This window comes from Rana temporaria, chromosome 8 (assembly GCF_905171775.1).
Source record: "Rana temporaria chromosome 8, aRanTem1.1, whole genome shotgun sequence".
Classification (NCBI taxonomy): Eukaryota; Metazoa; Chordata; class Amphibia; order Anura; family Ranidae; genus Rana; species Rana temporaria.
In genome coordinates, this window is record NC_053496.1 from 86,348,868 (window position 1) to 86,372,640 (window position 23,773).

At 45.5% G+C, this 23,773-nt stretch overlaps 1 protein-coding gene across 4 annotated transcripts in view; it reads right to left on the reverse strand.

Annotated features, from left to right (window-relative positions):
• The window catches only part of PLCE1 (phospholipase C epsilon 1), a 509,323-nt gene that overhangs the window by 420,595 nt on the left and 64,955 nt on the right, over positions 1-23,773 (reverse strand). For all 4 annotated transcript variants that reach the window (XM_040362142.1, XM_040362141.1, XM_040362145.1 and 1 more), the window contains exon 2: positions 7,247-8,703. In XM_040362142.1, the coding sequence (XP_040218076.1) occupies positions 7,247-8,371 (1,125 nt within the window). In that variant the 5' untranslated portion in view covers positions 8,372-8,703. The remainder of the gene's footprint in view (positions 1-7,246; positions 8,704-23,773) is intronic.

Consider the following 23,773-nt stretch of genomic DNA (forward strand, 5'->3'; position numbering starts at 1 on the left):
ACCCGCCACTGCCATCGCTAATCAGTGCCACCTGCCTGTGCCAGCCAGTGCCACTGCCAGTGCCATTTGTCCCAAACTAGTGCCATCTGTCAGTTCCAAACCAGTGCCACCTGCTAGTGCCATCTGTCAGTGCCACCTGCCAGTGCCAATAGTGCCATCTGTCAGTTCCAAACCAGTGCCAACCTGCTAGTGCCACTAGTGCCATCTGTCAGTTCCAAACCAGTGCCACCTGCCAATTCCAACCAGTGCCAGCCAGTGCCACCTGCCAGTGCCATATGTCAGTTCCAAACCAGTGCCACCTGCTAGTGCCAATCAGTGCCATCTGTCAGTTCCAAACCAGTGCCACCTGCTAGTGCCAATAGTGCCATCTGTCAGTTCCAAACAAGTGCCACCTGCCAATGCCAACCAGTGCCACCTGCCAGTGCCATCTGTCAGTTCCAAACCAGTGCCACCTGCTAGTGCCAATCAGTGCCATCTGTCAGTTCAAAACCAATGCCACCTGCTAGTGTCAATCAGTGCCACCTGCCAATGCCAACAGTGCAATCTGTCAGTTCCAAACCAGTGCCACCTGCCAGTTCCAAACCAGTGCTAACCTGAGGACATCAAGTGTGTGCTAGAGTGACAGGAGTAAGCAGGAAGGAGTGGAGTGGGTGATGTTTTTTTACGTTATTTAAAATCGGCTTAAAATATCATCCACAAAAACCGGCATCATATATCGGCCATCGGCCGCCCCGATTTCTAAATACCGGGAAATTGGCATCAGCCAGATAAAAACCCATATCGGTCTACCTCTAATCTGATCACCTCTGCGGGTTTTATTTTTTGCATTATAAACAAAAACAGGCCGTCAATTTTTTTTACTTTCTGCTATAAAACATACCTCATAAAAGAAATGTAAAAAATCTAATTTCTTCATCAATTTAGGCCAATATGTATTCTGCTACATATTTTATGTAAAAAACACAAAACACAAAAGTTATAGTGTCTACAAACTACGAGATTTTTATTTAATTTTAATTTTTTTACTAGTAATGGCTGCGATCAGCGACTTATAGCGGGACTGCGATATTGCAACAGACAATTCCACTCATTGGCTCACTAACTTTGACAGCAGCGGGAGTCCTGAACAGCCAAGGTTCTCGTGCAACATCGCTGGATCAAGATGGGGCTCAGGTAGGTAAGGTTAGGGGGGCTGCTGCACACAGAAGATTTTTTTACCTTAATGCATAGAATAGAAATAACATAAAAATCTTCTGCCTTTAGAACGACTTTAACTGCTTGCCGACCAGCCGCCGCAGTTATATGGCGGCAGGTCGGCTCTGCTGGGCGAGATCCCGTAGGTCTACGTCATCTCGCCGAGCAGCCAATAGGCGCATGCGCACCCCCCGCTCGCCCCTGACGCCGACGTGCGTGCCTGGCGGGCGCGATCACCGTCGGGCACCCGCGTTCGCTCGTTACAGAGCGAGAACCGGGAGCTGTGTGTGTAAACACACACCTCCCGGTCCTGTCAGGGGGAGAAATGACTGTTTGCTGTTCATACAATGTATGAACAGCGATCAGTCATTTCCCCAAGTCAGTCCACCCCCCCCCCTTCAGTTAGAACACACCCAGGGAACATACTTAACCCCTTCCTCGCCCTCTAGTGTTAACCCCTTCCCTGCCAGTGGCATTTTTATAGTAATCAATGCATTTTTAAACAATGAATCTCTATTTTTGTTCTGTTCATAAAATGGGAAAAGAACTTAATGGATGTAAACAGGCAAATGGTCCATTTTTGCATTGGTTGTTAGGAGCCGGTGATCTGCCGTGCTGGTTCCAGGTATCATGGAAGTTCCAGCGCATGCGCAAATGCGCAAAGTTCCTTCAAGCACTGCGCAGGTGCAAACTTCCTGACGGAAATCCCCGAACGGCGGCCGGCATCCAGGGCGACGTGGATTTTGCTCGCTCGGCCTCCTGGCTCTTTTTTTAACATCCTCCAATCCACGGGGATGTTAAAGAATGAGCCTGGATGCCGGGCGAGGTTCGGAGATTTCCGTCGGGAAGTTTGCGCCTGCACAGTCAGTGAAGGAACTTCCCCCATAGGGGAACATTGAGGACAAGTCACCGGCACCCACCGATGTCCTATCAACCAGCAGATAAGGAATAGACAGATGGAGCACCCATGTGAAAGGACCCTTAAACTGCAGATTAAAAAAACATGCTAAAGTGTATATAATAATTTAGTGAAGGGGTTGTAAAGGTCAAAAAAAAAATTCAACTTTAACTTAGTGCAGTCCTCCTTCACTTACCTCATCCTTCGATTTTGCTTTTAAATGTCCTTATTTCTTCTGAGAAATCCTCACTTCCTGTTCTTCTGTCTGTAACTACACACAGTAATGCAAGGCTTTCTCCCTGGTGTGGAGAAAGCCTCTTGAGGGGGGAGGGGCGAGCAGGAGGGTCAGGACGCCCACTAACACACAGCTCCTTTCTCTATCTGCAATGTAGAGAGCGTCCTGACCCTCCTGCTCGCCCCCTTCCCCCTCAAGAGGCTTTCTCCACACCAGGGAGAAAGCTTTGCATTAATGTGTGTAGTTACAGACAGAAGAACAGGAAGTGAGGATTTCTCAGAAGAAATAAGGACATTTAAAAGCAAAATCGAAGGATGAGGTAAGTGAAGGAGGACTGCACTAAGGTAAAGGAAGCCATTTATGGAAAACATGTTTTACCTTTACAACCCCTTTAATGTCAGGGAATATCACAGTGTTGCTAAATGAGGACATACATGTCACACACATGTATAATATAGGGGGGGGGGGGGCTGAAAAAAATGCAGATACCTTCTTTGTCCTGACAAACATTCCAGTTTGCCTCACCGAAAATATAAGTAAGTGATTACTACAATTCATATTTTTACAGGTGGAAAAACCACCCACTGTTAGAATGTCAGACAATTCAGAGGAAATTCTAACAGTGTATTATTGCCTGTCAATTTTGTCTGGTAAGATTGTGATTATAAACAAATTTTTCTTAACATACCAAACAGGTTTAAAACATACCTGCTTTGTGCTATGAAATCGCACAGATCAACCCCTTAACCTCCTCATTTTGGATTCCCCACTGGCACTCCTGGCTCTTGTTGAGCCCATTTAGCAAGCCGCTGGCTATGAGGGCACACCTGTGGGCTCTCTTGTGAGCTGTGCTGCTTGCATCCATAGACAGACAGCGTGACTTGGCCCCGCCCCATTTCTCTCTCATCACAAGATTTGCAAAGCCTTTGAGACTGGGAAGTGGGAGGAGTGAGCCACTACAGATGGGCACAGCACTGGATTGAGTAAAGGGGGTGTGTGGGGCATACTGCTAACTAAACATTTTTTACCATAATGCAGGGAATGCATACGGTAAAAACATTTAGGCTTTAGAACCACTTTAAACAGGCCATATCAGGCTGCAATTTTTTGCCCAATGGGCACTTTCCAGAAGCCCTGCATAACCATCAATCATTCTAAAGCTGGCCATACACTAGAAACATTTGTTTCAGGACTATTTATTAAATTTTCAAATCATTATCAACGTTTGCTTTTGATCGCAGTGAGAAAATGAGAAGGCACAGCGTGGCTTTTTTTTTTAACAAACTAATTTAAAACAGAGAATGTGGTTTTCGCTCAGGAAAGTACATTCATTTCAAAATTGAATGTTAGAAGAAAACAACATTTTTAACAACATTCAAAATGTATTGTAAAAATTGTGGACAAATTTTCGTAGAAAACAATTGTTAGGAAATCTACTGGTGTTCAGCCAGTTTCAGGGGATAGATAGGGTAGAAAAATCTGTCCGATTGCTTTTGTTTGCTCTGAGATAAACTGGTGCCAGATTGTTTGTCTTGCCAATCTTTATGTTGCCTTCCCTGCTCTATAGCCTAAACAGATCCAAAAATTATAATAAATATGTAAAAACATTGTTCACTATACAAGGGAATCTGTAGTGTGCAAGGGAATTCTCCCCAGAGCTCAGTGAATGTGGTGAAATTTCTTTTTGCAAAGAACACCCTTCCCTGTACTAGGAAAAAAAGAAAACAAAAAAAAATGATCTTTGCTTGCACATGATTAGATTAGAGAATTTGCCAGAACTTCACCTTATCCACCAAGCTGTGGGGAAAATTCCATTGCAAAAGGAAGTTTGTTTGCCTATAGGGTGTGGTTTTAGTGCGGCAGTCCGATGCGTCGATTGAGGTGTGATTTAAGTACAAATTTTCACCTAAAATCACACCTGAATCAGACCCAAAAACACACAGGACCCTTTTTAACCACTTACCCCCCGGACCATATTGCTGCCCAAAGACCAGAGTACTTTTTGTGATTCTGGACTGCGTCGCTTTAACTGACAATTGCGCGGTCGTGCGACGTGGCTCCCAAACAAAATTGGCGTCCTTTTTTTCCCACAAATAGAGCTTTCTTTTGGTGGTATTTGATCACCTCTGCGGTTTTTATTTTTTGCGCTATAAACAAAAATAGAGCGACAATTTTGAAAAAAAAAAATATTTTTTACTTTTTGCTGTAATAAATATCCCCCAAAAATATATAAAAAAAAACATTTTTTTTCCTCAGTTTAGGCCGATACGTATTCTTCTACCTATTTTTCGTAAAAAAAATCGCAATAAGCGTTTATTGATTGGTTTGTGCAAAAGTTATAGCATTTACAAAATAGGGTGTATTTTTATGTAATTTTTCTTAATATATTTTTTTTACTAGTAATGGCGGCGATCAGCGATTTTTTTTCGGTACTGCGACATTATGGCGGACACTTTGGACACTTTTGACACATTTTTGGGGCCATTGGCATTTTTATAGCGATCAGTGCTATAAAAATGCATTGGATTACTATAAAAATGCCACTGGCAGGGAAGGGGTTAACACTAGGGGGCGGGGAAGGGGTTAAGTATGTTCCCTCTGTGTGTTCTTACTGTGGGGGGGGTGACCTCACTAGGGGAAACACTGATCCTTGGTTCATACATTGTATGAACGGAAGATCAGCATTTCCCCCGCTGACAGGACCGGGAGCTGTGTGTTTACACACACAGCTCCCGTTCCCTGCTCTGTACCGAGCGATCGCATGTGCCCGGCGGCGATCGCGCCCGCCGGGCACACGCACGGGAGTCGGGGGCGAGCGGGGGGCGCGCGCGCTCCACGCGTTTGAATCGGCTCCATTGAAAGCCAGTCACATTCACATGTTATGCGAATTGGATGCGGGTTAAAAATGCATCAAATTCGCATACACAGTATGTGAACCCAACCTTTTTTTTTTATTTTTATTATTATTATTTAGAAATTTTGCTCTTGTGGATTGTGTTTACAATCATATACAAAAGAGCGTACAGGTGTGAGGGGGGCAGAGAGCGTAGAGGTGTGAGGGGGCAGAGAGCGTACAGGTGTGAGGGTGGCAGAGAGCGTACAGGTGTGAGAGGGGCAGAGAGTGTACAGGTGTGAGAGGGACTGAGAGCGTACAAGTGTGAAGGGGGGCTGAGAGCATATTAGTGTGAGGGGGGCTGAGGCACTGAATTATTTGAGGATGGCTAATGGGCGGGTTCCATGGGACGGCAGCAGTGGGCGGGCCGTGGGGAATGTTGGCGGTCAGGGTCGGGGGGGGCAGGCCTAAAGCTGTGTAAGGGGCCCCAAAGTTTCTGATGGCTACCCTGCTCACTGATCTCAGAAGCAGGCAGGTTGCATGGCTGCTGCAGCACACTGTGTGTCCTCTTCAGCTGCCACCTGGGTATACTGTGTAGCAGTGATGTTGTTATGGGGGTGTAGGGGGAGGCGGACTGCACAGCACCCAGGTGACACCATCAAGGAAGCTGCCAGTTGTAGCGGGTGCTGTCAAGCCCCCCTCCCAGTGAAGTGGTGACAGGGCCAGTGAACTGCAGCGTTCAGCTGAACTCAGGCAGTGGCGGTGTGTCAGGGGGGGAGGCGGGCTGTCAGAATGTTTCCCCCCCGCTCGCCCCCCTCCTTCCATTCTACTGTCAGCAGGGAAGAGAGAGCGTCTCTCTCATTAGATTCATCCAGCTTCCTGCACGCTCTTTTTCCATCCCCATTGGTCACAGCAAAGGGCCAATCACAAAAGACTAGTGGCCCATCATGGGTCCCACTGTTCTCATGCACTCTGCTGGTGGAAAAGAGAGAGAGAGAGAGAGAGAGAGACCAGAACCCAGTCACAAGTTCACGTCATTACTTTTGGGCAGTAGGTGATTTGCAAGAACCCCTGGGATACATGACACCGCTATCCCAGGAGCCCTTTTGCGAATCACCTAGTGACATAATCGCCTAGGAGGGTAAGGGCGGAAGTCATGGATAAATAACCAAAAAAAAGGCCATTGTAAAAAAGCATGAGCTAAGGGCATGCAGCACAGACAAAGTTTAGAAAATGTGAGGAACGCCACTTTAACCATGGGGTTTTACCAGCCCCCCAAACGAAAAATGTAAATTAACCCTTTATTGTTCTGAGCCCCCTATAAAACTACCTTTACAATGATGTGCAGCATGCAGTGCATCTGCGAATTTCCTGGGTTAGCTGCTCTTTGCCATAAACTTCTATTATATCTTGTGTGATGCACTTTCTGAAAGCGCACCAAAACTTCTGCATACAGAAAGGGCCCCAAACTAGCAGGATATAAATAAAGTCTATGGCTAAGCGCAGCAAACTCGCAGGAAAGCTGCCGGTACACTGCCCTGCACCCGTGGTGTGGGTAAACCACAGCACATCAGTGTGAAAGCAGCTCTATACTATTATGCCCAATATTGCTTCACACTGACCTGAAGATCTCTTCTTTCCTGCTGCTGGCAACACTCTGGAGAGCCAGGATAAGAGATGAAGTGTAGTTGCTATCACTGTGAATGGGGCAGGAGCCGGCATTACAGAGGCATCAGCTCTTGCTCCCTATTACAGCTGCCACTTTAAAAGTAGTCCCTCTGCATTGCACTCTGTTTGATGCTCTGGGATGGTGAGTCAGCATGCCCAGACCACAATTAACAGTCACCTGATTGCGATCTATGGGTTGCTGACCCCCGCACATAGATTTATGAAAGAATTATTTAGACATACTAATCTTGTCCCCCATGGCAAGCCGAGCATGATCATCCAATGCAGGCTCTAAAATGAAACGGTACAGTATTCTATCTATATGTACGGTATTATTTTTATCTATATACATACGTGTATATACAGGAGATTTTATATATATACACACACACAAACAACAAAACCACAAGACACTTACCTGACAGACAGTCATGGTTTTCAAAAAGGAAATAAAATGATCTCTTCTCTCAGAAACTTGGGCAAAAGTCAAGCTTTTAGCTGTTACCCAAAAATACCTCAGTTCTTTTGTGTTTTCTTGATTTCTCTTAACAAAACAGAAAGCTCTGGTTCCAATATGGCCAGAAGGCAAAGATTTAAAAACTGCGCTGGTTCCTGTATAAACTGACTTTTTCACTTCTTTGTAATTTTTACAAAACCTTCTGATCAGCAGGGTTGAACGATCTTTTCGGCTCCTTGAGAAATCATTTTCTATTTCCTCTTCGTTTTGTTCATCAGAGACTTCAATTTGAAATGGCTGTGATGAAAGAATACAGGGTAACTTCTGTCCATCTGCATTGTCTACCGGAAATTCTGGCATTGTCTCTGGGCACAAATTTGATTGGTAATTCACAGGGCGACCAATGTGTTCATGGCTACTGCCGTAACTCTCAGAACTGCAAGAGCTGGATACACAACTATTGCAGCAATTTCTCCTCAATGTCTGTAAATGGCTGCTCAAAATACACTGGTTATTTGTGGAACTGGAACATAAACCACTCTTCTGATTGGAATTACTTTTGTGTAATGTTGGAATGTGAGTGGCAGCATCTGTGCAGTGATCATTCACTATTAAGTGACCCTTTAATGCCTGCCCTTCCGCAGATGATGCGTCTGCTTTAAAATTAATTTCTGTCAGCACAGCAGGAATCTGGGAGTCTGTACAAACATTGTTCTGTTTAAGAGGATTGTAGGACTTGCAGAACTGATTAAAACCTAGACTGGACTTGTAGGCTCGCTCAAACAGTTTGCTATTGAAATAATCACTGGCATGGGAGGTACAGAGGTTCCCTTGTGCAGTACCTTTGTCGTTAAGGTTTTTTCCACTTTCACCTTTGCTTTCTATTAAAAAAGGTTTGGCCACAGAATTCTGAGCTCTATGCCCTTTTAACTTTGTTAAGTCTGGCACAGTCTCCATGTTATGTCTTTTTATAACGCTAGTATCCAAACTATTCTTAGAATTTTCATCTCCAGTTGACTGAGAAGGTATCACGTTCGTCTCTACTGATGGTAAAACAACAGAGGCTGCAATATCCTCGGAGGTCATACTAAATCTCAGGACTTCAGCTCTCTGCTTCTGCAACCACGGATCAGGTACACAATGTACTGTGCCTTATTGCAAGCTCAAATTCTTTCAATAAAAATATCAATACCATGAAAACATTTATTTTGTTTTGCAGCAGATGTGAATTGTTTTTCCTTTGTCTTGAATCAGATTCTCTGTCACAAATCAAGCATTTTTAAGGGTAGTTCCATCCAGCTGTTTACTCCAGAGATGTGTGAACACAGCTTAGTGGATTCATTTCTGATAACAGACGTGAAATCTAGTTTCTTTCCAGGAGTGTCTAGGGCCGCAAAATGATCCACAATACAACATTTCTGCAATAACACAAATAAAAATAAAATATTAATTAAAAAAACAAACAACATGTTGCCGAGTTTACAAAAATAAGACAAGTACTGTATTCAACAGGGCTCAACAGAGGTAATCAGCTTCAAAATGTTGTATTAATATGAAAAATCGAATTTTTCTGCCACCTGTGTCCCATCAGGGATATTTCCCTTTACTTCCTGCCCCATAGCCAAAACAGGAAGTAAGAGAAAATCCCTCCAAAATAAGAGAATTTTGGGGTGTGACCAGAACTAGTGTCCCCATTGGAAGATTTCCCCTGTTACTGTTCTGATGTCAACCCAAAAGTTTGGGATTTTCTTTTACTTTACTTTTAGTGATAATGGTCAACAGCACAAATAGAGAGGGTAAATCTCCCTTACCGGGACGCAGACAGCAATAAAAACTGAAAGGGTTCTAATCCATCTCTACTCTAGGTACTTTACTTGCAGGTGCCAACAATAGATTGTATTAATTCATATTACTGTAATGGTACTTTTAAATATCTGGGCTGATTCACACTTGTGCGATGCAGGAACGCTGCGAATACACTGTGGGTTCCCGCATCGCACTCGACTTGCACGGCAGTTCACATTGTCCTATGCGAATTGCAGGAAAAGTCAATACATTTATAACCCGCATTTCAGCTCGCATATCACACTGTGAACATTTATGCCATCCGATTCTGGTGCGGACCAAAAAAAGGGTACTTTGCAAGTTGCGTCCGAACGCGATTTCAGCCATACTATCTGTATGGCTGAAATCACATCGCATGTGATTTGCACTGCAATACGGTGCGAATCACATGCAATCTCGCACCACGCAGCAGTGTGAACCAGCCCTCAGGGTTAAATGTAAGTTTTCATGCACACAGGCGTAAGAAAATATGTTGCATTTTTTCCGCCAGGACTTAGCAGAGGAAAATGTCTCTAGTGTTGTGTTTCTATGTGCGTTTACAAGTGTACAGTGCCTGCAAAAGTATTCACCCTCCTTGGCTTTTAACCTATTGTGTAACATTACAGCCTTTAGTTCAATGTTTTTTAATCTGAATTATATGTGATGGATCAGAACACAACAGTCTAAGTTGGTGAAGGAAAAATATATATATATAAAACAATTTTTCCGAAATAAAAAAACGATAATTGACATGTGCATATGTGTTCACCCCCTTTGTTATGAAGCCCACAAAAAGCTCTGGTGCAACTAATTACCTTCAGAAGTCACATAGTTAGTGAAATGATGTCCACCTGTGTCAACGGCGGATCCAGGGGGGGGGCAACAGGGAAATTGCCCCCCCCCCCCGAGACAATCATGTCACATTGGCTTTAAAAAAAAATTAGATTTATTTTTTATAAACTGCTTTGCAGTGCCTGCAGCTGCCGCTGCCGATTCTCACTCTCTCTCTGTCATCACCAGGGTTGATCTGGCACAGCCCAGTAGGCTGCCTGTCTTGAGGCTGCTTTGAGCTGTAGCTGACTGCAGCGCTCCCCCTCTCTCCTGCGTGTATGACACCGGGCATCTCTCGCTGTGTGTGAGAGCTGGGTCTGTGTTTGGCTGTGCTGCCTGTGCTAGACCTGCTTGTGTGATAGTAGATGGAGATGGAACACTGATTGAATCAGTTTTTTGTCTATCACACAAGCCCGTCTACGGGGGGACCTTGCTAGAGCACACTGCCCTGCCAAACACAGACCTAAAGCTCCTGTTTGTTCCATGACACACGTCGGGAGAGGAGATACCTGCTGTGTGTGATCGAGGCAATGCCATGGTGAGTGCCATGCACAGTGAGGCTTCATTCATATACAAAAGTGGGGCTGCATTAATATACAAAGTGGGGCTGCATTCATATACAAAGTGGGGCTGCATTCATATACAAAATGGGGCTGCATTCATATACAAAATGGGGCTGCATTCATATACAAAGTGGGGCTGCATTCATATACAAAGTGGGGCTGCATTCATATACAAAGTGGGGCTGCATTTATATACAAAAGTGGAACTGAATTAATATACAAAAGTGGGACTGCATTTATATACAAAAGTGGGGCTGCATTTATATACAAAACTGATGAGGCTGCATTGATCTCTTGTACCATGTCTTCAGTCTCTGACCATCTCTTGTACCATGTCTCCAGTCTCTGACCATCCCTTGTACCATGACCATCCCTTGTACCACGTCTGCAGTCTCTGACCATCCCTTGTACCATGTCTTCAGTCTCTGACGATCCCTTGTACCATGTCTGCAGTCTCTGACCATCTCTTGTACCATGTCTACAGTCTCTGACCATCTCTTGTACCATGTCTTCAGTCTCTGACCATCCCTTGTACCATGACCATCCCTTGTACCATGTCTGCAGTCTCTGACCATCCCTTGTACCATGTCTGCAGTCTCTGACGATCCCTTGTACCATGTCTGCAGTCTCTGACCATCTCTTGTACCATGTCTGCAGTCTCTGACCATCTCTTGTACCATGTCTGCAGTCTCTGACCATCTCTTGTACCATGTCTGCAGTCTCTGACCATCTCTTGTACCATGTCTGCAGTCTCTGACCATCTCTTGTACCATGTCTGCAGTCTCTGACCATCTCTTGTACCATGTCTGCAGTCTCTGACCATCTCTTGTACCATGTCTGCAGTCTCTGACCATCTCTTGTACCATGTCTGCAGTCTCTGACCATCTTTTGTACCATGTCTGCAGTCTCTGACCATCTCTTGTACCATGTCTGCAGTCTCTGACCATCTCTTGTACCATGTCTATAGTCTCTGACCATCTCTTGTACCATGTCTTCAGTCTCTGACCATCTCTTGTACCATGTCTCCAGTCTCTGACCATCCCTTGTACCATGACCATCCCTTGTACCACGTCTGCAGTCTCTGACCATCCCTTGTACCATGTCTGCAGTCTCTGACCATCTCTTGTACCATGTCTGCAGTCTCTGACCATCTCTTGTACCATGTCTGCAGTCTCTGACCATCTCTTGTACCATGTCTGCAGTCTCTGACCATCTCTTGTACCATGTCTGCAGTCTCTGACCATCTCTTGTACCATGTCTGCAGTCTCTGACCATTTCTTGTACCATGTCTGCAGTCTCTGACCATCTCTTGTACCATGTCTATAGTCTCTGACCATCTCTTGTACCATGTCTCCAGTCTCTGACCATCCCTTGTACCATGACCATCCCTTGTACCACGTCTGCAGTCTCTGACCATCTCTTGTACCATGTCTGCAGTCTCTGACCATCTCTTGTACCATGTCTGCAGTCTCTGACCATCTTATGTACCATGTCTGCAGTCTCTGACCATCTTATGTACCATTTCTGCAGTCTCTGACCATCCCTTGTACCATGTCTGCAGTCTCTGACCATCCCTTGTACCATGTCTGCAGTCTCTGACCATCCCTTGTACCATGTCTGCAGTCTCAGACCATCTCTTGTACCATGTCTGCAGTCTCTGACCATCTCTTGTACCATGTCTGCAGTCTCTGACCATCTCTTGTACCATGTCTGCAGTCTCTGACCATCCCTTCTACCACATCTGCAGTCTCTGACCATCTCCTGTATCATGTCTGCATTCTCTGACCATCTCTTGTACCATGTCTGCAGTCTCTGACCATCTCTTGTACCATGCCTGCAGTCCCTGACAATCGTCTACAAACTATGGGATAGATTTATGGCATTTGTATTTAAATATTTTTTACCAGTAATGGCAGCGATCATTGATTTTTTAGCAGTACTGCAACATTGCAGAGGACACACCGGACACCTAATTGATTTCTGTAAGCAACACCTTATTCTCTGGCAGTGCCCCTCCCGAGACTAGGCTCTGGATTTGCCCTTGACCTGTGTGCAATCTGTGTGCAAGTGTCACATGATCTGTCATTACATATACACACCTTTTCGAAAGGCCCCAGAGGCTGCAACAACTAAGCAAGAGGCACCACTAACCAAACACTAACATGAAGACCAAAGAACTCTCCAAGCAAGTAAAGGACAATGATGTTGAGAAGTACAAGTCAGGGTTAGGTTATAAAAAAATATCTAAATCTTTGATGATCCCTAGGAGCACCATCAAATCTATCATAACCAAATAGAAAGAACATGACAACAGCAAATCCGCCAAGAGACGGCCGCACACCAAAACTCATGGACCGGGCAAGGAGGGCATTAATCAGAGAGGCAGCACAGAGACCTGAGGTAACCCTGGAGGAGATGCAGAGTTCCACAGTAGAGACTGGAGTATATGTACATAGGACGACAATAAGCCTTACGCTCCATAGAGTTGGGCTTTATGGCAGAGTGGCCAGAAGAAAGACATTACTTTCAGTAAAAAACAAAATGGCACGTTTTGAGTTTTTGCGAAAAAGCACGTGAGAGACTCCCAAAATGTATGGTAATGCTCTGGTCTGATGAGACTAACATTTTACTTTTTGGTCATCAAAGAAAACTCTATGTCTGGCGCAAACCCAACACATCACATCACCCAAAGAACACCATCCCCACAGTGAAGCATGGTGGTGGCAGCATCATGCTGTGGGGATGTTTTTCAGCAGTCGGGACTGGGAAACTGGTCAGAGATGAGGGAAAGATGGATGGTGCTAAATACAGGGATATTCTTGAGCAAAACCTGTACCACTTTGGGTCACCTTCCAGCAGGACAATGACCCCAAATGCACTGCTAAAGCAACACTTGAGTGGTTTAAGGGGAAACATGTAAATGTGTTGGAATGGCCAAGTCAAAGCCCAGACCTTAATCCAATAGAAAATCTGCGGTCAGACATAAAGATTGCTATTCACAAGCGCAAACCATCCAACTTGAAGGAGCTGGAGCAGTTTTGCCAGGAGGAATGGGTAAAAATCCCAGTGGTAAGATGTGGCAAGCTCATAGAGACTTATCCAAAGCGACTTGGAGCTGTGATAGCCACAAAAGGTGGCTCTACAAAGTATTGACTTTGGGTTGGTGAATAGTTATGCACATTTACTGTTTCTGTTATTTTGTCCTATTTGTTGTTTGCTTCACAATGAAAAAAAAAACATCTTCAAAGTTGTGGGCATGTTATGTAAATTAAACTATGCAAATCCTCAAACAATCCATGTTAATTCCAGGTTGTGAGGCAACAAAACACGAAAAATGCCAAGGGGGTGAATACTTTTGCCAGGCACTTCACATTTAGACACGTATGAATCAGTGGCGGTTCGTCCATAGAGGGTGCTGGAGCGCCGCCCCCTCTGGCTCTCACCGCCACTGAGTCAAATAACATAGATTCATGCATTGCACGAATCTATGTTATTTTCGCCGCTGCCGCTGTTATTCAGATGGTCGGCGCTCAATGTCCGGCCATCTGAATAACGCCAGCTGGTTGGCTGTACGGAAATGTCTATCAAAGCCAACAGCTCTGATAGGCTTTCCCAATACAGCCCTCGGGTCCCGGAAGCTTATTCTCGGAGCGCACAGACTGTACGCCCCTTGAATAAGATGACAGGCGTCTCAGCCAATCAGGTTGGCCGGTTCTGGCTACCAGTAACCTGATTGGCTGAGACGCCTGTCAGTCATCGAGGGCGGGAGAAGACATCGTGGGACGTGGATGCCTAAAACCAGTAAAGGTAAGTGCCGGGCGGAGGGGGAAGAAAGCAATTTACAGGGCACAGTGGGGACAATTGGCACAGTGGCGACCATTAAAGGGCAGAGTGGCTGCGTTTAATGGCATGGCACAGTGGTGACAATGCATGGCACAGTGGCTGCGTTTAATGGCATGGCACAGTGGTGACAATGCATGGCACAGTGGTGACAATGGATGGCACAGTGGCTGCGTTTAATGGCATGGCACAGTGGTGACAATGGATGGCACAGTGGCTGCGTTTAATGGCATGGCACAGTGGTGACAATGTATGGCACAGTGGCTGCGTTTAATGGCATGGCACAGTGGTGACAATGGATGGCACAGTGACTGCGTTTAATGGCATGGCACAGTGGTGCAAATTGATGGCACAGTGACTGCATTTGATGGCATGGCACAGTGACTGCGTTTAATGGCATGGCACAGTGGTGCAAATTGATGGCACAGTGACTGCATTTGATGGCATGGCACAGTGACGGCGTTTAATGGCATGGCACAGTGGTGTGAATTGATGGCACAGTGGCTGCATTTGATGGCATGGCAGAGTGGTGCAAATTGATGGCACAGTGGCTGCATTTGATGGCATGGCACAGTGGTGCAAATTGATGGCACAGTGGCTGCATTTGGTGGCATGGCACAGTGGTGCAAATTGATGGCACAGTGGCTGCGTTTGATGGCATGTAACAGTGGCTGCGTTTGATGGCATGTAACAGTGGCTGCGTTTGATGGCATGTAACAGTGGCTGCGTTTGATGGCATGTAACAGTGGCTGCGTTTAGGCACAGTGAGACTGCAATTTTTTTTTCCTTTGCGCCCCCCCCAAAAATTTTGAGCACCAGCCGCCACTGGTATGAATATAAATGCATTCTACTGGCTAGAATATTACCGTATTTTCCGGCGTATAAGACGACTTTTTGGATGCAAAAAAAATGCATCCAAAGTCGGGGGTAGTCTTATACGCCGGTGACAGTCTCCGTCTGCTGCAAGCGTCAATGATTTAAAAGCCGCGCCTTCTCCTCAGAGTGTCCTGTTATAGGCGGAACACAAATCTTCCCAGCAGCGCCTCTATTCTGTGTTCCTATCACAGATGCCTTCTCATCCTCGGACAAGATGAGAAGACGTCCGTGATAGGCGGAACACAGAACAGAGGCGCTGGTGGGAAAATGTGTTCCGCCTATCACAGGACAGTCTGAGGAGAAGGCGCGGCTTTCAAATCATGGACGCTTGCAGCAGACGGAGACTGTCACGACCTGGAAGTCAAATCAGCAAAACTTGAGTGATGGCACTGTTCGCACAGTGGGGGACAAGTTTAGGTACAGTGGGGGGCAAATTCAGGCACAGTGGGGGGCAAGTTCAGGCACAGTGGGGGGCAAGTTCAGGCACAGTGGGGGGCAAGTGATGGCACAGTGGGGGGCAAGTGATGGCACAGTGGGGGGCAAGTGATGGCACAGTGGGGGGCAAGTGATGGCACAGTGGGGGCAAGTGATGGCACAGTGGGGGCAAGTGATGTAATGACACAGTGAGGCATGTAATGGCACAGTGAGATTTGAAAAAGCCTGTTTCTGTCAGTGGTTCTGGCTACCCCCCAGCTTCCAGAAAGACTAGTAGGAAGGGGGTAGTCTTATATGGCCAGTATATCCCAAAACCAAATTTTTTCCTTGAAAATTAGGGGGTCGTCTTATACGCCCAGTCGTCTTATACGCCGGCAAATACGGTAATTTATTTTTGTCATTAAAATAAATTTAAGTGCATATGCCTGCGTTTAGGTGTTTTTATGTGCACTTAGACATGTTTACGCAGTTGCGGGCGTAAATATTGCTTGAAAACTGCTCCCTGAACGCAGGTTTTGGGCATTTTTTATGCTCCTGACCGCTGCTCTAAAATATGCCTGTAAGCAACACAATGTGGATATGCACATTAGATAATCTATAGCTGCTTTCAGGGACATAAAAAAATAGCAGACACCTCTAATAGCAGCATTTGTTTTGTCCATTTAAATTATGCCTAATATTGTTTTCCATGGAATGTTATTTTCCGTGGACACCCGGTAGCAAATTACTATTGCAAATAAATAACGGTTATCTATGTAGCTGGCCAGCTAGAACCTGTCCTAGGTAGCTAATATAACATACATGTATATACAGCTAAACCTGCTAAGAACCTAAATGTGGTGCACATGTTTGTATGTGAGAGACAAAAGAAAAGTTATTCACTGTGATTTTATGCTTGAATGTCATATAATAGTTGTATGTTGTGTTCACAGAAGCAAAAGAAAAAATATGCCTTTAAGAATTGTTTATTTATATGACAGTGAAGGTAAGCTTAAATAGGTAAGATTTAATACCAGAAAGCATAGAGTTAAGCTTCTGTGACTCATAAGTAGCCTTGCCCAATCACAGCTAATCTCACATTGAGCAGAGTCTTGACCTATCACAGCCACCTTTGCATCCATTCTGTCTGGGAGGTTCCTAATACTGTACATGTGAACAAAAAAGTGTAGCGCTCTGATAGGGATGACTCCAATGTTGCCATCACTATATTGAAATGCGCTGTATTCTCATCTGATATGTAAGTGCAACCTTTAATTAAACATTTATTGATTTTTTACGGTGTTACACTATGGCGTCCCCTCTTCTCTTTTCCACGTTTACATGTGACCTTTAAAAACGGATGACCTTCCAGCTTCTCTCCAGGTTGTTGTACTAAGATCATTCGCTGACCCCTTCCTGAAGTAACTCCACACCGTGGTTTCCAGTTTATACCAAGCCTGATTGACTCTGGAAATATACATTTCGCAGAGTCCACACGTTCCGGTAAGCCTGCATTCACACTGGTGATGGGATATTTCTTCACTTGGAAATTCACTTATATCCATTTATTTTATCTCTGGAAGATTCCATCTCACTTCCATTGATTCTTCAATTTTGAACTTTGTGTCATTCACTCATCACTTGGTTTACTTTGGACTTTTATATTTACGTTATGACATCTGTGTCTTCATATACATGTGCATTTCACATTTTTGCATATTGACCACGCATGGTTTTGATTTTATTGTCATACCTTTTTTGTATCAGAGCGCTACACTTTTTTGTTCACATTTCGTTTTTTGCTTCTTGTTTTTCAGTAGCTGTGTATAGCAGCTTGATACATGCACACTTAGCAGCGCAGTAATTCACACCACACTATAATACTGTACATGTGCTGCAAATTCATTCCACATGAAGACAGAGAGCAGAGCAGACATACATAGTTCAGTTTTTTGGAAGCAAGGGCCTAAATAGGTACGTTACACAAGTTATATATATGTTCTTATTGTAAATAGTGTGATCAGAACTGTATACTGATCTAGTTGTGTGTTCACTTGTAGTTCCACCAAACAAAGTCATCTAACCGAATTAAGCCACATTCAGTCATTCGAACTAAGCCACCGAACAAAGTCACATCCATCCATCCACTCTAACAAGCTAACTGCACCAAACTCATTACCGAACTAAAGCAACACTGTAAACCAAGTTGCAAACCACAGTTATACCTTTCAGAGAAATCAGAGAATGCTTTGATAACTTACAGAGAGAGAGAGTATAAATACTGAAGAAAGAAATATATCCATCATTTTATGTTGAATGACAAGATTGAATATTTGAACCGCCATTTTGTGATACTTATTCAACACGTGTTTGTACATGGACTGTCTGCTGCAAAGCAGCAGTGTTATCTATGAAGAAAAGTGAAGTTAATAAAGAAGTTATTTCAAGCATTTGGTGTGCTCTTCAAACCTTACTGCTTCCATAGAACGGCAATAGAGGAATTTCAGAGTAATAGACAGTCTTGTTGGACTGAAAAGTCAGAGATATCACAATTCTTCTAATGCCACAGTGCATGAGGCACTTTATAGTGTTGCGCCTGCCACAATCTAGCAGTAGTAATTTTGATGAAAATATGGCTAATGCCGCGTACACGCGATCGGAATTTCCGATGAAAAAGGTCCCACTAATCGAGCAGCTTTTATTCGACAGAGCGGTTGAACAAAAGTAAATTGTTAGATTGACTTATGTTCAACACAGTAACTACTATTGAAATTTGGCCACTGTGCTGAACCGGCTGAATTTCGATCAATCTATGGCCACCTTAACATTTCAGTTAACAGCCAGGCGCACACTGCAAGGTTTTATTTTTCCTTTCAACTCAGCAGATTGAACAATAAAAAAACACAGATCCCTGAATCAACTCAACAACGTTGGTGAGGCGATCTCTCCAGCTGTGCTATTTTATTTTGACAAGGGGGCTCTTCCCTCCCCAGCTGATTTTCAGATAGTGGCGTTGATTTACTAAAACTCGAGTGCAAAATCTGATGCAGCTGTGCATGGTAGCCAATCAGCTTCTAACTTGCTTTGACAAGAAAATGGAAGCTGATTGGTTCAAATGCAGAGCTGCACCAAATTTTGCACTCTCCAGCATTATTAAATCAACCAGCCCCCCATGCACACTATGCTCATCTGAACACGTTTCCCCTTACAGGAGAAAAGCAAAGTTAATGCACCTAAAGCCAAGTTTTCCCAATGCATTTAGATGCGTTCAGGGCATCAAGCGTTTGGGTGTTCATTCATTTTATTGGCCAGAATATTATTTTATTCTGTCCAATGAAATGAATGAATCCTCAAGCACCAAACGTGCCTAGCATTTAGGCACATTTACACTGGTGCGGCTTTTTTTCTGCCCAAAAGCTCCTCTCCTGATTGCAATTTTGCTGCCTTCTGATTTCTACCCTTTAACACCCCTACCTCTAAATTTCTATGTGTGCATGGGCACATAGGCTAACACACAGGGGTGTTTAGGGGCAAAAAAAAAAAAGGCATTTGATAGTTGCAGTGTGCATGAGGTCCAAGACTTAAAGGAGAAGTATGTGAATCCTGTTTTTTGCAGATTAATACTTACCTAGGTGGATGCAGCATCAGTCCAATTGCTGCATCTGTCCCCCTGCGCTTATTCACTGAGAACCGAGCCACCATACACCGCAGATGGCTCGGTTCTCACTGCTCCCCGAGCAGAGAGCTGCTGACTGTCAATTAGCAGCTCTCCTGCTCTGCTCCTCCACGCTCACTGGAGCGCTGAGCTGTAGAGGGGTGGGGAGAGGCCGTCTCAGCGGCTCGCTGAGAGGCTTAGAGGGCCATCAGTCCAGGCATCTGGCAGATCCAGACTTCCATAGTTGAAATTACACTGTGCCATGACTGATCTTGGGGACGTCAGCAGAGAGTGGACTTCAGACCACTCTCTGCTGAAAACAGGTCACAGGAGTGCAAAACTAATTGCACTCCTGTGACCCACAGGAGATGCCTAGCCGAATGAGCTCAGGCTGGACTTCTCCTTTATCCTAAATTCAAAATGGAAAAATATCAGTCATCATGACAACTGTAAAAACAAAAATCCCCAGGTGTTCTTCCCACACTACTGCTTCCCCATACCTTCCACCTTTTTCCATTACCTTTTCTCCAGTGCCTACCCCTTGATACCCCAGAATACACTTCCCTACACATTCCACTCACCCCTTCCTACTTCACGTGTTATAACTGTTTTTCAATGTGTCCTATTTTAGAGTGGATGTCAACCCATACATGTATCCAGTGAAGTGAACAGCCTCAGATGATTCACAGAGATGAAACAAATCTCGCTACATAAGTTCTACATGTATATCTGCTGTCTTCAGCTTTCTACATTCTTTAGAACGCGCACATTGCGTTAGAAGTTTTTCGTTCTGTTTCAGCAGTGGGAGGGAAGTCTGGGAATATACTGTGGGTGAGCTGATTGGAGGAAAGGCACACAACCCCCTCCACATGGGCAGAAGAACAAAGAAACTTGCAGAGCTGTGCTGTGCATAGACAAGCTCTCTGCTTATCTGTCTCTAAGTTACCTCCCCGACACAAATTTCCAGCTGCTTTTATCTCCTGTGTCGGCAAACTTGTCAGAAGTTATCATGCTGATAAAATAGGAATGGAGCAGCACAAAGACACAGGACTTAAGGCTTTGGGGAGAGATAAGTAAACACTACAGATATATGTGTTCAGGTCAGATTTCATGAATGGGATTTACAGGCATACCCCACTTTAAAGTACACAATGGGTTTTATTTACTAAAGCTGGAAAGTGCAAAATCAGGCTCACTTTTGCATATAAACCAATGAGCTTCCAGGTTTTATTACAAGGCTTAATTAAACAAGCTGGGGTTAGAAGCTCATTGGTTTATATTCAGAAGTGAGACGATTTTGCGCTTTCCAGCTTTAGTAAATAAACCCCATTGGGTATGCCTGTACTTTCTCTGAGTCTCCTAAATAAGTAATTTACAAAAAGTCACCAGAACCACCTTCCCCTACATTTACCCACACAGGTCTTGACAGCTGGGTAACCTACTACATTGAACCAGGGATAATGAATTTTCTGTCAAATTAAACATAGTTCAAAGACGGGGGCGTGGCCAAGACCGGCATGTGAGAAGACGTGTGTCTCACAGCTCCACCGCAGCACCCGCTAACGATCCTCTCCCAGCAGCGATCCGAAGGCTCTGAACGGCTGTTCAGCTGGCTACTCACCCAGGCAACCTCCCGGTCCATCCGCCGGCCCACTGTACCCGTGGAATGACTAAAAAACAGGACGACTGGCCGCCACTCGAGATCCAAGATGGCGCTGCCGCGGCCCGGGCCCTCCGCACACCACGAGGGACAGATAAATCCAGAGGTGAGCCCAGCAAAAAAGCCGCTAAGACTCAGGGTAAGGAGTACCCTAGAGACATGACCTTCTTCACGCAGAAGCTTGGGGGCCCCCAGGAACAAGGTACAGGGGGGGAAGCAGAGCGGTCCATGGACTCAGGGCAGGCCTTGCAGGGACGGGCGGATGGCGGGGCCTGGAGCGGGTTGATGGTGCAGAACAGCCCCCCACTGTACAAGCAGACCCAGACACTGAGGCTGGGGACACAGAACAACCGACACTGGCTGAAATATTGAGAGCGGTGCATGTGTGTACTGCATCAGTGAACACATTGAAAGAACAGTTTGGGGGCCTTAGGGAGGATGTATCCCTGCTGCGGCAAGATATGCAGAAGATAAGGGAGCGCACGACGGCTGTGGAGAGCAGAGTGAGTGAGGTGGAAGACAGACTTCCCCCAGTTGCCCAGGAGGCCCATGCAGCCGTACAGATGGCCAGGGACAATAACAACAGGGCTGATGACATCGAAAACCGTTTACGCCGCAATAATGTGCGCATAGTGGGGTTGCCGGAGAAAACGGAGGGCCGGGACCCCACCACCTTTATTGAAAGCTGGCTAGTGGAGATATTTGGGAAGGAGGCCTTCTCCCCATTTTTTACGGTGGAACGAGCGCACCGCACACCAGGCCGCCCGCCGCAGCCTGGAGCCCCCCCTAGGCCTATCCTGGCCAAGCTGTTGCACTATAGAGACAGGGAGGCGGTGCTGAGACATGCCAGAGAGAAGGCCAACGTGCAGGTTAATGGGGTCCGAGTGTCTTTCTACCCGGACTTTTCTGCTGAGGTGCAGCGTCGCAGGGCCAAATTCTCGGATGTGAAGAGGCGACTGCGGGCACTACAACTACCGTATGCAATGCTGTACCCTGCTAAGCTGAGAGTTACTGCCAACCGTCAAGCACAGTTTTTTGAATCGGCTCAAGATGCTGCAGTGTGGCTTGACCGGAATGAACAGGCCCTGCGTCACCGTGAGAGAGAGGAAGAAGGAGACTGATACTACAGGAGCTGAGACAGGTCATCATGCTTGCTCGTTAAATTTTTGAAAGCACTGTCTGCATATGCTATAAACTGAGGGATGGAGTTCCATCCCCTATTTCCCCTTCCCCTGTTGGAAATAGCTGACCTGCACTTAACACTTGTTATCGCCTGCACAGAAAGGCTCTTATCCTATTTCTATTTGATTACGTTTGTGCTCTGTTCTGCTGGGAGACGTTATATTTGGAAGAGTTCTTTGAGCCACCTTGTAAAGCTGCAAGGAAACTGCGATCGCTCCACATTACACGTGGAGCAAAAGTGCCTTATAGGAGTTTGCTTCCTGTTGGAGCTGAGGGGTCAGCTCTGTTGGCGACCTGGACTTATAACTCCTTTTTTTTTGTTGTTCGTTTTGTTGCAATACAAGTTTGTTTACGGATTCTAGGCCATGGATACGGGACCGGTCAGTTGACGGCCCAGGCCCTACGGCTTTTGCACCTTCACCACCTACATCGAGAACTCTTTTTCCTTACCATTACACCGTGGCATAGTGACTGTCCTTTCCTCGCCACTCCTAGGCCTCCTGATGTCAGCCTGGGATTGATGGTTTTCTTTGTATTTTTTCCACCCTTTCATTTATATATGTTTTATCCTAATGGCTGAGCTACCAATAGTTTCGTGGAACGTGAGGGGCCTAGGCTCCCCGCTGAAGCGTATGATGGTATCCTCCTGTCTGAAAAAATATCATCCAATGATTTTATGTATGCAGGAAACGCACTTCACTGTTGAAACGCAGTGCTGTCTGAAGTATGCTTGGGTGGGTAAGGCCTACCATTCTACTCACACCTCCTATTCCCGAGGTGTGAGTGTAATGATTCATGTGGCCATTGACTTTCAGGAAATAGATGTGTGTATTGATGCAGAGGGAAGGTTTATTTTCCTGCATTGTCGGGTGGGAAGACTGACTTGCATAGTGGCATGTGTTTATATACCCCCGCCGTTCACAGTGGCGGTGCTCCGGTCACTGCTGACCTATTTGGAAGGCAGGCCGGACCTTCCGCTGTTGATAGTGGGGGACTTTAATTGCTGGCTGAGTCCCTTGATGGACAGACACCCCATTTCTGGGGCCTCGTCCACTCCGAGGGACTCCCCATTGCTGAGATTGCTCACCGAGGTAGGGTGGATAGATGTATGGAGGTCAAGGAACCCATTGGACAGACAGTTCTCATGCTTTTCTAAGACACATGGGACACTGTCTAGGATAGACCTGGTAGTGTGTAACTCTGCTATGCTCCCGTCCATCTCGGAAGTGACTTACAAGCCACGTAGCGTCTCCGATCACTCACAGTTGGTGACAAAATTAACTATTTCTCCACCCTCTACACTTCCGAGGGCCCCGTGGAAATTTAATGCCTTTTGGCTAGAGCTATTCCTGTCTCATGAAGAGGTGGAGCGGAGCATGAGGGAATTTTTGGAGAGGGAGAGCTTTGCTGAATCCCCGTCCGAGCAATGGGATGCATTCAAGGCTTGTGTGAGGGGGTTGCTTATAAGGGAAATTACCAGGGTGAAGAAGGCGTCTTCAGGGCTCCAAGAGGACCTTGAAAAACAGGTAACGGCCCTGGAGGAGGCTTTCGTGCAAACCCCTACGGAGGCGGCTAGAGAGGTATGGCAGTCAGCTCAATCAGCTTATGAGCGGCTGCTAGCCTCAAAAGCTGAAAAGAAACTA